This window comes from Muntiacus reevesi, chromosome 8, assembly GCF_963930625.1.
Source record: "Muntiacus reevesi chromosome 8, mMunRee1.1, whole genome shotgun sequence".
NCBI classification, from domain to species: Eukaryota; Metazoa; Chordata; class Mammalia; order Artiodactyla; family Cervidae; genus Muntiacus; species Muntiacus reevesi.
This window is the reverse complement of record NC_089256.1, coordinates 48,362,664-48,379,676: the sequence shown is the minus strand read 5'-3', so window position 1 is coordinate 48,379,676 and position 17,013 is coordinate 48,362,664. Positions and strand designations below refer to the sequence as shown.

General features: G+C 35.0%; 1 protein-coding gene across 5 annotated transcripts in view; it reads left to right on the top strand.

Annotated features, from left to right (window-relative positions):
* The window catches only part of ZNF148 (zinc finger protein 148), a 146,107-nt gene that overhangs the window by 73,374 nt on the left and 55,720 nt on the right, over window positions 1-17,013 (top strand). For all 5 annotated transcript variants that reach the window (XM_065942342.1, XM_065942341.1, XM_065942338.1 and 2 more), the window contains one exon: window positions 14,642-14,767. In XM_065942342.1, the coding sequence (XP_065798414.1) occupies window positions 14,690-14,767 (78 nt within the window). In that variant the 5' untranslated portion in view covers window positions 14,642-14,689. The remainder of the gene's footprint in view (window positions 1-14,641; window positions 14,768-17,013) is intronic.

Below are 17,013 nucleotides of genomic sequence, written 5' to 3'. Positions count from 1 at the left end.
ATATATGTGTAATTACTACCCTGATTAAGACATAGAACATTATCAGTATCCCAGAGGCCCTCCCCTGTATCCCTTTTAGTCACAACACTCCTCTGATTCCTAAAGATAGCTGCTTCCTATCAGAACACTTTTATCACAGTTAGTTAGCTTTCTCTGACTTATGAATTCCGTGTGTACCATCTAATATTTGTTTTCTTTTGCATTTTTTTTTAAAATTTTATTTTATTTTATTTTTTTTCAGTGGGTTTTGTCATACATTAATATGAATCAGCCATAGAGTTACACGTATTCCCCATCCCGATCCCCCCTCCCACCTCCCTCTCCACCCGACTCCTCAGGGTCTTCCCAGCGCACCAGGCCCGAGCACTTGACTCATGCATCCCACCCGGGCTGGTGGTCTGTTTCACCATAGATAATATACATGCTGTTCTTTCAAAACATCCCACCCTCACGTTCTCCCCCAGAGTTCAAAAGTCTGTTCTGTACTTCTGCGTCTCTTCTTCTGCCCTGCATATAGGGCCATCGTTACCATCTTTCTAAATTCCGTATATATGTGTTAGTATACTGTAATGTTCTTTATCTTTCTGGCTTACTTCACTCTGTATAATGGGCTCCAGTTTCATCCATCTCATTAGAACTGATTCAAATGAATTCTTTTTAACGGCTGAGTAATATTCCATGGTGTATATGTACCACAGCTTCCTTATCCATTCATCTGCTGATGGGCATCTGGGTTGCTTCCATGTCCTGGCTATTATAAACAGTGCTGCGATGAACATTGGGGTGCACGTGTCTCTTTCAGATCTGGATTCCTCAGTGTGTATGCCCAGAAGTGGTATTGCTGGGTCATATGGCAGTTCTATTTCCAGTTTTTAAAGAAATCTCCACACTGTTTTCCATAGTGGCTGTACTAGTTTGCATTCCCACCAACAATGTAAGAGGGTTCCCTTTTCTCCACACCCTCTCCAGCATTTATTGCTTGTAGACTTTTGCATTTTTTAATGAGATGTATCCATCCATGTTATTTCAAGTAGTAGTAGTTTATTCTCATTTCTGTGTCATTGTCAGCAGTGTGAATATATCAAAATTTATTCTTTGTAGCATAATAGGCATCTTGTTTCATGATGTTGACTGTTCTGAAAAGTGCTGCTGCAAATAAGTTTTGGAGGGGATGGTCAGGTGACATGCTTCGTGGTTTGCAGGATCTTAGTTACCTGACCAGGGACTAAACCTGGGCCCTGGCAGTGAAAGCAGTGAGTCGTAGCCACTGGATTGCCAAGGAATTTCCTGCTGCAAATATTCTTCAGTGTGTCTTTTGGTGCATATACACACTCATTTCTGTTGGTTATATCCTGGAGTTTGCTCGGTATGCATGTGTTCAGCTATAGGAGTTACCATCCAGAAGTTTTTCTCAGTGGATTTGCCAGTTTATACTAATTGTTCTCTATCCATGATATTCGGCATTGTCAATACTTTAATTTTAACTATTTTGGTGGGTTGGTAGTAGTATTTCAGTGTGGGTTGTTTTTTTTTTTTCCAATTTGCATTTCACTGATAACTAATATGAGTGCCTTTCATGTTTACTGACAATTTGGATATTATTTTATTGTAAAGCGCATGTTCATCTTTTGCTCTTTTTTCTATTAGGGTGTTCCTTTCTCTTACAGATTTGTGGTAATTCTTTTATATTTGTTGGAGATATATATATATATATATATATATATATATATATATATATATATATATATGTTATCTTTTCTACGCTTCCACTGTGACTTCCCTTTTCTTTCGATGAACAGGAGTCAGTGTTAATGAAGTTCCGTTTATGTCTTTTCCTTTTGGTGTCTCATGTGTCCTGTTTAAGAGTTCATTGCCTGCCCCAAGGTTATGATGATATTTTCCTTTGTTAACTTCTGGAAACTTTATAGTTTTCCTTTCCCATTTAGATCAGTAGTCTGTTTGGAATTGATTTTTGCTGATGATGTGAGATAGGGGGTCACGATTTACTTGATGACTTTTGCTTTTTTTCCTAACTCACCCATAGAAATTTTTTCGCTTTCACTTTGCTGGCTTAATATTTCAATTCTTACAATAAGTTAGTATATTAAGATAGTAATAAATAGATTTTTCTTTGATTAATCCTAAGAATTTGTACTAAGACTGGACTTAATGTCTTTTTAGGATTATAAAATAATGCATTGTTAAGAAAATGTAAAAATTTGAAAGCTAAGCTATCACAACATTGTTAATCAGCTATACCCCAATACAAAATGCTTTTTGTATTAAAAAAATAAAAATTAAATTTAAAAAAGCTATCGAGATAATAGAAATTGCTGCAATCTTACTACTCTAAGATAATCACTACTAACATTTCATTGTTAGTATTTTAGTGTTTCGTTTGTTTTTCTGCATATATATTTGTGTGTGTAAAATTTGCTGCATATGTATTTGTGTTTGTGTAAAATTGTAAAAATGTATTTATCCGTATTTATTAATATCATTTAACCTTAAACCATGAGCATCTCAATATATTATTAAAATTATTCAAAAGTAAGATTTCTCGTTCCTATTATTATATAGCTGTATTGTAATTTATCTCACTATTTCTTTACTGTGTATTAGACTGTTTGCACTTTATTTACAGTTGTAAATGTTATTGTGATGTTATATGTAGATAGTATTGTCATGTGAGATTATTTCTTCTGTATAGATTTCCTAAGACTCTTGACATACACTGTCTAATTTGTAGTCCACAAATGTTGATCGATTTATTCTCCCTCTAGTAGTGTGTGAGATTCCCAACTTAATTTCTTTAAAAATGATCTAGAATAGGAAATGTGGAATGTAATTTCCAGATTTGTGTATGATACTAAGAGAAATAACTGGACTTGGTCTTGGTTTGGGAGTGGAGAAGAAAATTAAAAGATGTCTTTAGACGAGAGACTGGGTTGCTGAAAGGTAGGGGGAAGAAGAGAGAAGTAGGGAATTTAGAAGGAGGTTCTGATGTGACAAAAGATTTTATTTTTAGCAATATTGAGTTTTAGGTAATAGGATGTATTAAGTTGAGATGCTCTATAGAAATTGATAGTCTTCTTTGTACCTAAGCAATTACATATCTGCGGTTGTATAGTAATAATTAATAACCACAGATATTTACTTAGAACTTATAGTTTTTGTGTAATCTCATTGGATTTTCTGATGTGTATAAACTGGATATTATTACTGCCACTACCTAACAGGTGAGAAAATGATTATGATAGTGAAAGTGAAGTTGCTCAGTCGTGTCCAACTCTTTGTGACCCCATGGACCGTAGCCTACCAGGATCTTCCATCCATGGGATTTTCCAGGCAAGAATACTGGAGTGGGTTGCCATTTCCTTCTCCAGGGGATAGTCCCGACCCAGGAATTGAACCCGGATCCTCCTGCATTGTAGGCAGATGCTTTACTGTCTTGAGCCACCAGGGAAGTCATGATAATGAATGGCATAAAAAATCAACTGTATAATGCTATATGCCATAGTTAATGATTTACATATATAATCCCATTAACTCTGCAGAGATTCTATGAGAATTTTTTATTCCCTCCATTTATGGGTGAGGAAAGTTACAAATGACTAAATTTTAGTTGTTTAACTTGACACTGCTAGTATCACTGTTTGGGATTAGATTGTGTTTCTGACACTGCTAGTATTACTCTTTGGGATTAGATTGTCTATTTCTTTTAACTCCCAGCCTGTACTTTTTTTGTTTTTCCATACTACTTTTGGAAGCCAAGTTCACCCAATAATAATTGAAAGTAGGATTGAAATTCAGGTCTTATGCTTTATCTAAATAGTGTTGACATTTTGTCCACTTTGTTGTTTTTTAAATTATTTCCTTTCTCTAGAACCACTAGAAATTCTTTCCATATTCTGGAAGCAACCAAGCTATAGTTTATATAAGGGAAAATGAAGTATGTTTGTGCAAAAATCATTTTAAAATGTTTGAATGATTTATTAGATTTATAAAGAAGCAGTTATAGTAATGGAAATAGCATTGAACTAAGAGATATAAAATCCTGGTTTAAGTGCTAGTGTTGAAATCTAGTCCCCGTGATAGCCTGGGTAAGACACTTGCCTCTGTGATATTTTAGTTTCTTCATTGGTAATGCGAGAATAAAAGATAATTCACAGATTACAGTAATTAGGGTCTCTCTTGTTGGAATTGGAAGACTTGGGTGTAAGTTTTTGTTTCCCTTCTTAAACAAATTAACCTTTCTCAGCCTTAGATTTCTTATTTGTAAAATGGGATGAAAATGCTTACCTCATGGTCTTACTGTAGGATTAAATGCAATAGTTTATACAGGGTAGAGACCACATGCACCCACTTCCTTCCCTGCATGCCTTGCAAGCATTGTATCCATAACACCTAGAAGAGTGTCTGGCACATAGTAAATATTAGATAAATCTTAGTTACTATGCTGAGGAGGAATCACAAATTTGTAGAACACTATATAAATGCTGTTTTTTGTTTAATTGTAGTAGATTTTAGATTTACAATATGTTGATATCTGGTTTACAGAAAAGTGACTCCATTATATATGTGTGTATATGAATATATACACCTATACACATATTCTTTTCCATTGTGATTTGTAACAGGATTTTGGATATAATTCTCTGTGCTATACTGTAGGATCTTGTTTATTTTATAGATATTAGTTTGTATCTGCCCATCGAAAAGTCCTAATTTATCCCTCCTCCACAGCCTTTCTCCTTTGGTAACCATAAATTTGTTTTCTGTGTCTGTGAGTCTGTTTCATAAATTCATTTGTGTCATATTTTAGATTCCATGTTATCAGTGGTATCATGTGATACTTGTCTTCCTCTTCCTGACTCACTTCACTTAGTATGGTATTCTCTAGGTCCATCCATGTTGCTGCAGATAGCGTTGGTTGATTCTTTTTTATGACTGAGTAGTATTCCATTGTGTATGTACATGTGTGGCCTCCCTGATGGCTCAGATAGCAAGGAATCCGCCTGCAGTGTGGGAGACCTGGGTTTGGTCCCTGGGTCAGGAAGGTCCTTTGGAAGGAGGGCATGGCAACCCACTCTAGGATTCTTGCCTGGAAAATCCCCATGGACAGAGGAGCCTGGTGGGCTACAGTCCATGGGGTCACAGAAGGACATACACGACTGAGTGACTAAGCATATATTTGTATGTATGTGTGATATATATATACATATACACACACACACATATATAATCTTCTTATATATATATCATATATAAAATATATATCATATATTTATATATAAAATATATATATATATATCGCAAAGAGTTGGACATGACTGAGCAACTGAACTGAACTGATATCGTCTTCATTCTTCTGTCAGTAGACATTTAGGTTGCTTCCATGTTTTGGCTGTTGTTAATAATGCTGTCATGAACTTTGAGATGTATATATATATATTTTTTAATTATAGTTTTTTTCAGATACATGCCCAGGAGTGGTATTGCTGGATAATATGGCAGCACTAGTTTTAGTTTTTTGAGAACCAATTTACATTCCCAACAACTGTGTAGGTGAAGTGAAAGTGAAAGGCACACAGTTGTGTCTGACTCTTTGCGACCCCATGGACTATACAATCCGTGGAATTCTCCAGGCCAGAATACTGGAATGGGTAACCATTCCCTTCTCCAGGGGATCTTAACAACACAGGGATGGAACCCAGGTCTCCTGCATTGCAGTGGGATTCTTTACCAGCTGAGCCACCATTTCCCTTTTCTCCACACCCTCTCCTGCTTAAATGCTAATTATTTTTAAAAACAGCTTTATTGAGATATACTTGGTATAAGAAAAAACCCTGCATATATTAAATGAATAGAATTGATGTTTGGAATGTTAAGTATTTTTGTAGTTAGAAAAATTGTAGAATAGTTTCAAAAAACTTTTTATTATGAAATAATTTTAGATTTGTAAGAAAGGTGCAGAAATAGTACCAAGTTCACCTAAACCCATCATCTAGCTTCCTTAATATCAAAGCTTATGCAACCATAGTACAGTTATCAAAGCCAGGAACTTAATGTTGATAAATACTATTACAGAAACTAGAGAACTTAGTTGAATATCATGTTTTCCCCCTAATGTTCCTTTTCTGTTCCAGGATTCCATGTTATATTTAGTTGTTATATCTTCTTGAGTCTCCACTGTTTGATGACAGTTCAGTCTTTCTTTATCTTATATGACCTTGATAGTTGATGGGTATTGGTTATTTTGTAGAATGACTTTTAATTTGAATCTTTCTGATGTATTCTTATGATTAGATTGGTGCTTTCATTTTTTGACAAATCCCACAGAAGTGTTGTGCTCGTTTCAGAGTATCGTATCAGGGATTATAAAATGTGGAGATATGTCGTCTTATTGGTGTTACCACATTCTCTGTGCTTTGGTAAGGTGATAAATGCCAGTTTTCCCCATTTTAAAGTCACTTTTTTCTCTTCTGTAATTGGCAGATATCTTGTAGGAAATATTGAATAGTTTGAGTCTGTTTAAATATACTATTTCTACTCAGATTTTTACCTAGCTATGTAAGCATCCATTGGTGGGTCCTGCCAACTGTTGTTATTAATGTGGTATTTACCTAAATGTGAATTTGTATTTTCTTCATTCCTTCTATATTTACATTAATTGTAGCTGTCCCTTCCCTCCATTAAAAAAAAATTCCATTTATATCAGAATGGATATTTGTTTTATTCTTTGCATTATAATCTGGTACTACCATTTATTTTTTTCTCACATTGTTTCAGCTTGCCCATTAGGAACTCTTTCAGACAAGCTCTTGTGTCCTTTTGACATGCGCTCCAGTTTCTGGCACCACAAAATGTTCCAAGGTCATCTTTATATATAGTTCTCCTTGCCCAGCTTTGAAATCAGTCACTTCTCCAAGGAACTCCGGTTCCTTTTGTTTGGACAATGGTAGTTAGAAACTAAGTTTCAGATGCTAGGTATGTTTCATTGCTTCTTAGTGATCTTAGCACACAGAGCTAGGCATTATGTGGGGGTCTGCTAATTGACAGATGCACACACATCTATACTAATCTATGTTGGTTGGGCCAAGACATCTGTATTGAACGAGATTGAATGGAGAAAAGGGAGGGAATGCAAAATATAGTTAAGATGTATTTAGATCAGTGGTTCTCAAAATTTCTGGCCTTGGAACCCCTTTGCTCTTAAAAATTTTGAAATCTTTTAAGAACTCCTGCTTCTGTTGGTTATGTATGTTGATATTTACCATTTTATAAATTAAAACAATTAAAACTTTTATTTTTATAAATGAATCGCATTACATGTTAACACATAGCATTTTTTTAATGAAGTATAACTTTTCTAAAATAAAAAATTCTGTGAGAATTTGTTTTAAAATTTTACAATCTGTTTATTGTCTGGCTTATCTCATATTTGCTAGTATATTTAGTCTGTGGTGACATCACATGTTCGCTTCTGAATACTGCTGCTATGTACTCATAAGAAGAGAGTGGGAAAAAAAAAAACCCATGTATTATAGTGAAAGTGTTTTTTCTCTCATGGACCACCCATGAGAAAGAGTGTCAGGGATCTTCAGAAGTCCCTGGACCACACTTTGAGAACTGTTGATAGAGATTTACTAAAACTCTTACAAAATAAAGGTATGTAATGTAGTAAAACGATGGATCCAGAAGAACTTCTGTGAGGAACAGGGAAGAACTTGAACCATGATGCTACAGAAGTTAAAAGAATAGAATTTCTGGGTAAGATGGGGATTGCACTATTGCAGGTAAGATAATTTGATTTGATCACTTGTTCCAGCTCATCTTATAGTTACTAAATTATAAGATGCTGATAGCAACCAAAATACAAATTTTTAATGAGAAGTATTATAGAGGAGTAGATTAGAATGTTTGTTGTGAACTGTGAGTCCCTGAATCTTTTCAAAATCAAAAGATAGTTATGGACTTTCTCAAGCCCTGACAAATGTAGCGCGTATCAGAAGTTGACACGCCGTCAGGTCAGGCAGAAAGGGAGGGTTGTGGTTTGTGAGTCACTCCAAGGCCTGTCCGTCAGTGTGCTGCTTCCCCTTCCTGCCCTGTGCTGTGGATTGGTGAGCTTGGAGTTAGAAACCTTCCTGTGGACTGGTTATATCTGTTATTTCCAAAACCATCCTGGAAATAAACACATGCATGCATATCCATAGGGATATATTCTTGGTGTTAAAGTTCTCTTTTCCTGGATTCTATGAGTTTTTTCAGATGTTGCTAACATTATTGAGGCAGTATATCTCAGTTCAGTTCAGTTGCTCAGTTGTGTCTGACTTTTTGCGACCCCATGAACTACAGCATGCCAGGCCTCCCTGTCCATCACCAACTCCCGGAGTCCACCCAAACCCATGTCCATTGAGTCGGTGATGCCTTCCAACCATCTCATCCTCTGTCGTCCCCTTCTCCTCCTGCCCTCAATCTTTCCCAGCATCAGGGTCTTTTCAAATGAGTCAACTCTCCACATCAGGTGGCCAAGGTATGGAGTTTCAGCTTCAATATCAGTCCCTTCAGTGAACACCCAGGACTAATCTCCTTTAGGATGGACTGGTTGGATCTCCTTGCAGTTTAAGTGACTCTCAAGAGTCTTCTCCAACACCACAGTTCAAAAGCATCAATTCTTCTGAACTCAACTTTCTTTATAGTTCAACTCTCACATCCATACATGACTACCGGAAAAACCATGGCCTTGACTAGACAGACTTTTGTTGACAAAGTAATGTCTCTGCTTTTTAATATGCTGTCTGGGTTGGTCATAACTTTCCTTCTAAGGAGCAAGCGTCTTTTAATTTCATGGCTGCAGTCACCATCTGCAGTGATTTTGGAGCCCAGAAAAATAAAGTCAGCCACTGTTTCCACTGTTTCCCCATCATTTGCCATGAAGTGATAGGACTGGATGCCATGATCTTAGTTTTCTTTTTTTTCCCATTTATTATTAGTTGGAGGCTAATTACTTTACAATATTGTAGCGGTTTTTGCCATACATTGACATGAATCAGCCATGGATTTACATGTGTTCCCCATTCCGATCCCCCTTCCCTCCTCCCTCTCCATCCTATCCCTCTGGGTCTTCCCAGTGCACCAGCCCTGAGCACGTGTCTCCTGCATCCAACCTGGGCTGGTGATCTGTTTCACCGTTGATAGTATACTTGTTTCAATGCTGTTCTTTCTGAACATCCCACCCTCGCCTTCTCCCACAGAGTCTAAAAGTCTGTTCTGTACATCTGTGTCTCTTTCTGTTTTGCATATAGGGTTATCATTACCATCTTTTTAAATTCCATATATATGCGTTAGTATACTGTATTGGTCTTTATCTTTCTGGCTTGCTTCACTCTGTATAATGGGCTCCAGTTTCATTCATCTCATTAGAATTGATTCAAATGAATTCTTTTTAATGACTGAGTAATATTCCATAGTGTGTGTGTACCACAGCTTCCTTATCCATTCGTCTGCTGATGGGCATCTAGGTTACTTCCATGTCCTGGCTATTATAAACAGTGCTGTGGTGAACATTGGGGTACATGTGTCTCTTTCAGATCTGGTTTCCTTGGTGTGTATGCCCAGGAGTGGGATTGCTGGGTCACATGATCTTGGTTTTCTGAATGTTGAGCTTTAAGCCAACTTTTTCACTCTCCTCTTTCACTTTCATCAAGAGGCTCTTTAGTTCTTCTTCACTTTCTGCCATAAGGGTAGTGGCATCTGCATATCTGAGGTTATTGATATTTCTCCCGGCAATCTTGATTCCAGCTTGTGCTTCTTCCAGCCCAGGGTTTCTCATGATGTACTCTGCAAATAAGTTAAATAAGCAGGGTGACGGTATACAGCCTTGACGTACTCCTTTCCGGATTTGGAACCAGTCTGTTGTTCCATGTCCAGTTCTAATTGTTGCTTCCTGACCTGCATACAGGTTTCTCAAGAGCCAGGTCATGTGGTCTGGTCCCATCTCTTTTGGAATTTTCCACAGTTTATTGTGATCCACACAGTCAAAGGCTTTAGCATAGTCAATAAAGCAGAAATAGATGTTTTTCTGGAACTCTTTTGCTTTTTCTGTATATTTACAGTACAGTTAATGTTTTATATCTTTCTCTTTACATTTAAAGACTTTGTTGTACTTGTGGTCACTTTGATTCTGTTTGTTTCCTAGGCAGTATTTTGGAACAGTTTCTAGTGAGAGTTAAACACATTCTTTTTATATGACTGTGTACTATTTTTACTCTCAGAATAACCATTTCTCTAAGTTTGGTAGCAATTATTTATATATTATATACTTACTTCAGATTGTTCTTTCAAAAAGTTGGGCCATAAGAGAATGGAAGTTGTTGGAGATATTTAGGTCCACAAGAAATTATTTTACAGGGTATATTTAAATGTACTCTTAGACAAAGAAGTAGTTGGTGAAGTAAGAGAGATTATTTTAGAGGCAGTGAAGATGCAGAGCCTGAAAGATGGGTAGTAATGGAATCAGCAGCACAGAGTATAGAGGAAAGCACAAAGATGCTTTCTTTTTTCTTAAACAGGGGTGGGAAGATGATTGAGAATACCTAAAAGTGAAGTTGAAAATTGAAGGGAACATATGACTTCAAAAATGGAGAGATGGTAAGGACAGATACTTCTGCCAAGTGACTTAGGTCTTTACTGTAAAGGAGATCATGCAGAATCTTGAAAGCTGAGCTAGGGAAGAGTATAATTGATAGCAGGGGCAATAAGGAGGAGCTCTTATGTATTCCTCACTGGGCAAATGGCAATAAAGCAGTCTTATGTTAATTTATTTGGGGAAGAATACATTGGTAGATTATAATGCTGTAAAGCTTGAGATGGATATGGACGTAGGTTATTAAGAATAAAGACTAAGAAGAGTCCAAATGATTGTAAGGGGTCAGTTTGTTTGGGAGTTAGGGGTAGACCAAAATTTGCAAACCACATCAAATGTTCATCACATACTATGTCTGGTAATGTTATTTTAGATATGCCTACATTTGTTAAATTGCTTATTAACATTACTGAGTGTGGAAGAAAGTTGTTGGGAAGAGTAGGAGGTTTATTGGAAGAAGAAAATAAAAAGGGGATAGTGTGAGAAACCTGCAGCTCTGATTAAGTCTCTTATTCAATCCAGACAGCTTTTTGCAGTTATTTCAAATCTCATGAGTTTCTCCATTTGGTTCCTGCCCTGTGTCATTCATTTAGGTTGAGCCAAATATGTACCATTTTATTAGTTTACTAGCGTTATTAGTTTTTTTTCCTTTCTTTTTTTCTTTTTAAAGCATGAAAACTTTGCCTTTTAAGATCTTTGGAAAAAAGATCTTAGAATGTGTTCTTTGTATCTAGTATTTTGCTCTGTACAATGTTAGAATCTCAGTAAATTTAAAGTTTTCATTGTATTACTTTAAACTGACTGAATTTAGCACTTAATAGCTATTGAATAAGTGAGTGAAAGCTGTTCTGAGAAATACCAAAGAAGAATATCTACCTTTCAGATACCAAGATAAGATACAGGCACATGAAACAGAAAAATATAAAAGTGAGATAGTTTATGTTTGAGCCAGACATGATACAAGTCTTGAAAAAGAATCATTCTGGATCCTGGGCGTGAATTACTAGTGATTATAATCAAGAGAAAGATTTTTATTTTTTTCAATATAGAAGGGCCTCTTTATGTTTAAAGTTGGGAGAATAAAGAGAGAACAGTAAAAAATGAGGAATACTTAAGTATAATTTATATATGTATATATATAAAAACTAGCAGGAATGAACCAGCTTGGAAAGTGGCAAGGGGTGAGGAAGCATGGGCTCTGCCTCTTGAAAGCGTGTTGGGGTAGAAGTTAGATGCATGTATAAAGCAAGTGTGACACAGGATGATCATGCCTGATTGTCCTCCTTTGTCTTAAAAGTGGGAGGCCCATATGGAGCTTTGATTAGTGGATGAGCAGGAGTTTCAGGAGGAGAAATGTCTGGGTTTAGTCAAATCTTAAGAAAAAAGTATTTGTAGGGTGATTAATGGTATTGATGGCGTTTTCTGATTTGGTAGTGAGCAAAGCACTGAAATTCAGATTCTCAGATGTAGACAGGAGGTTGCACATGGGGCTAGGTGAAATGGTAAAGATTAAGCCATGGGGGAGAAACAAGAGATTTATTTTATAATCTGACATATTTCCTAGCCTGTTGATTTTCTTGATGTACTAATGAGTACGTTTTAAAAAATCCAGCAAATTAGTAAGTCTCTTCAAAAATCACACATATGCAGATACCTGCTTTGATTAATTATACTTTGGTTTATTTTAGGTGAAAAGTAACACTGAGAACTTGATTTTTGTTTAAAGATATTTCTCAAGGAGAAGTAGGAAACTTACAGATGAGTTTTGTCTCTTTTGCCATGCTTAAAAAAGTCTTTGTGTCTTTATAGGTTTTTGTAGTCTTCCTTGGACCGATGAAGATTTGTTTTCCCAGACTTTTTGTACCTCATTCTTGCTAGCTGCCTTATCATTTTCATACCTGTCTCTCTATGTTCGTGGATTTACCAATATATTTTCTAAGTACCCTAGGCTGGACCATATACTTTAGTAGGTGGTTGTATTATATGTAGAGATTACCTTATTTCATTTATGAGTGATAAGCCCGTTGGAGTATTCTAAAAATGTAGCTTTTGTGTGCTTATTAGCAGTCACAGTGCTTTGATTCATTGATACTTCTAAGTTTGGTTCTATACTTTCATTATGTTAGAAGTGTACCTTACATTTGTCAGTGCTAGTACCAATATGATCACTCTCCATATATGTAGAAATAGCTAAAAGGTTCAGATGTGTATATTAATGTTTTTCACTATTTGCACATAAAGGCTTTTGCTTGCTTTAAATAGCTGCTAATGGCAGAACTTACTTGTGACTCTGTCTTACATTCTACCTGACACTTCTGCTAAAAAATGTTATTCTTTCTTATTGCTGCATTCTGTATTTTTGTGGGTTTTTTGTAATTTATCAGCCAACAGAAATGTTTGAAACTACTTTTTGGTGCTCTTGCAATATAAGAGAGAGCAGTTCAACAACTGCTTAGTCTGTTGTCGCTTCTCCTTGTCTCATACTGAGCCTCAGTAGCTGTGTTTCAGTAAATATCACTTCAGAGATGGTAACGTGTGTATTCTGAAGCCTTGTTGGAGATGACTTTATCATTCTATTTTGTATTTCAAATAATTACACTAAAAGAAGCCACAAGAATGGTCACTAGTACTATTCTCTAAGCTGATAGAATTATTAGCTAAATAATCATTTACAGGCATGTTTTTATGCCTAAGTTCTCCTTGATTTACAGTTCTATGCTGCCCACATTTCAGAAATTTATCAAAACTTCCAATTCTGTATTTTGTCAGTTTGAAATCCCTGACTTATGTTGCATTTCCCTCATGAACCCTTCTACGCAGCTATGTCTTCTGACTTTAAACTATAAGTTTGTAAGATGTTTATAACCTTTAGCACCCCCTTTTTAAGTGTGTTTTTTGAAAATATAGCCATTAGCAGATTGTACTTCCTGGAGTATTATCAAGATTTTTTTTTAAATCAAGATTATTTTTTAAAGGTTATAAACAACAGAAATTTATTTCTCACAGTTCTGAAGGCTGGAAGTTCATGATCAGAGTGCCAGCATGGTTGGGTGAGCGTCCCCTTCCAGTTTGCAGACTTCTCGTTTTGTTCTTCTGGTTGAAGGGTCAAGGATTTTAAATGTATTTCAGAGCCTGTTGAGTTGAAAGTTTCTTAGTTTTAATATACTTGTGTTTTCATTTCAAGGATAGTTTGAAAATGTAGTGGTGAGGAGTGGGGGACTGTGTACCATCAGTTCTGATGAGAATTGATGCTACCATCACTCCACATATTAGGACATATCGTCACATCTTTGAGAACTGAGATCTAAAGATGAGATAACGTTTTGACATCTTAATGCTTGTAGTATTTCTTTGCTTATTATGTAGTTAGAATTGTCTTGTACATAGCTGTGGCCTAAAACCATATGTAATTCCAGAAACACACATTTGGTGATGGTTTTTTGTAGAGCCTGGGAAAATGCTGGTTAAGATATTGCCAGAAACATTGAACTTAAATATAATTAAATTTTATTGTTAGATTATCATTCCATTTTTGATGAAATTATCTCTTAGAATTTTTTGTTATTTTTGTGATGTTTTGCCAATTGACAAATTGACAAATTCAGACCCATCATGAAGTCTGGTCCCCTAGTATTTTACAACCTTTTTTTTTAATGCTTTTAACCTCAATTTTCTTACATATGGGAGTGAAATTATTCCTCACTTCTACTTTATTCTCCTAGGTCTTATTATTTTTTCCCAGGACAGCTTTAATCTTTTTTTTCCAGATAAATTTTTATAAAATCCTAGTTTATGCCTTCAATTTATATACTGTTGATTCTTATATGTCAATTACCTATTGAATTCTTCAACACACTATTTACTTGCACACACAAGTAATCTTTTTGGCAACATCTGTATGTAGATTTAGCAAAGAATTAAGCATACAATGGCTCTTTGTCACAGTGTACTTTTTGTTTATTTCTAAAATTGGCTTTTTTTTTTTTTAAACAGATAAGTGTAAAGCAGGAAATTACTTTCACTGATGTATCTGAACAACTGATGAGAGACAAAAAACAAATCAGAGAGCCAGTAGACTTACAGAAAAAGAAGAAACGGAAACAACGTTCTCCTGCAAAAGTAAGAGAATATTTTAAGGTGGTGGTCCCATACTGTTGCTTAATCTTATAGGCAGGAACTTGGCTGGTCCATAGGTCTCATGTGGCTTAGTGGAGTTGGACTGTTGCATCAGGAGTAAGGAAGAGATGCATGCCTGCATGGAGGTGGTGGGCTATTGCTCTAAAATTTTCTACTTCCCTTTCACATGTCTTTCTTTTTTTTTAAACAAACTTTTCTTACCCCATATCTCTCTTTTCTTTAAAAACTAACTGATAATATGCAGTGCCCTTGCTTCTCATTCATATTAGTCTTACTTATTTTAGTATTCCTATTTCAGGAAAATTCAGTACCAATTGGTCATGAGGAAAAGGTTGTGCAATACCTGTGATAGACTAGAATGTAAGCTCCATGAGAGCAGGGACTTTGTTTTATTCACAGCTATGTCCCAAGAGCGTGGAATAGTAGGCCTAAGAGATTCTCAATGAATACTATGGTTAAATGAATGGCTTAGTAAATAAACAAGTGACCCATAATTACTATTAGGAATTGCCTGCCTTTTTTTCCTTTCAATACAGTAGTTGCTGACTGTATGTATCATTTTGATATTCCTAGGAAGTCTCAGTATAATTTACATCTTTTTACAGTTATTTTTCATCTTTTGTTTTTTTAAAAAAGATTTTATAACATGATCTTTTTTATTTTGAGGGCTACTTGTTTTTGTATTTGTGGTTTAAATCATCATCATTATTTATGCATTTTGTACACTTTTGGATATGTGATGTGCTGCGGTTTGTACTGGCTTGCCAGAGCTGATTAATAAGTTTTCAGGAATTTTGCAAACTAACTCTGAAACCATTGGTAATTTGAAATTAGCCACAGTGAGAATATTTATACCATGGAAATCAACATCCCTACTCTAACCCCTTAAAATGTTAAACATTTACCAATATGCTGCTTTTGGAATATATATAAATATGGTTACTGCATAAGATTTTGAAAAATATAGAGACAAAAATAACCCATTTATTCTTAGAGATAAATATTTCAGTTTTCTGGCATATTCCTTTTCTATTTTCAAATTTGTATAGGTTCATTGAATTTCCTGTTTGTAACTAGAGTGTGTAAGTTATTTTTAAAGTTATTAAAGATTTTTACAAATATTAGCTGCATATGTATTATTATTTTGATGTGTCACATTATATTCAATATTGCTATGTTGTTGGAAAGTTGTTTTCTCTTTGTTGTCATTTTAAATCATATTGCACTTGAAATATTTGTGTATACATTTCATGTACTGCTAAATCAAAGGGTGTGAACTTTTTAAAAGGTTTCTTTAAAAATTAAATAAGTAAGATAAGCAAATAAACAAGCAAGCAAAATAAGTGAAGTTTTCTAATAATGTTACTCCTTCCAGAAATGTCCTATTAGTTACATTGCTACCTGAAGTAGAGCTAAGGTGTGCCTGTCCATACTCTCTCATAACCTTGAGTATGAAACTTTGCTTCTTTTGTATTTAAGAGGAATGTCTCATTATAGTTTAAATTTTAATTTCTTTGGTTATTGACCATACTAAAACTTGTGTGTTTTTCATAATTATTGACATTTTATGTTTCATGTTTTGTGCAATCCCTTTATCTCCCTCCTCCCTGCTTCTTTCTTCCTTTTCTTTTCTTGGGGTTAATGTTTTTCTCAGTGATGTATGATGCTTTTAAAAATTTACATTAATGAATAAATCAAGCTGTTTAAGAAAACTATTAATTTCTGAAATTGTGATAGTGGTTATGTTTGTGTTCATTGCAAAATCTGTTTCAAATCTTTAAAAAATTTTTTTATTTTTAGTATCTCATTGGTTTATTTTTTATTTATCTTATTGGAGTATAATTGGTTTACAGTGTTGTGTTAGTTTCTGCTATGGAACAAAGTGAATCAGCTATTTCAAGTTTTAAAAAAACAACATATGTAAGTTGAAAATTTTCCTTGATACTTTATATCCATGTTTTTCTGATACTATTTTTTATGTAATTCTGAAATTCTGACTAAAACTTAGGTTATTATCTTCTTCAGGGGTGTTTGGAATTATGTCCTAAGTAATGCAGATCATATTTTTACAGAGTTTAAGTTTAGTTTTTGCTTGTCTGATTTGAGATAAACTCATTTATAATATATTATCAAAATACTCCTAAAGGCAGGCATTTATTTAATTTTATATGTATATATATGTGTGTGTGTGTGTGTGTATGTATGTATATATTTATGTTGTTGCTGGA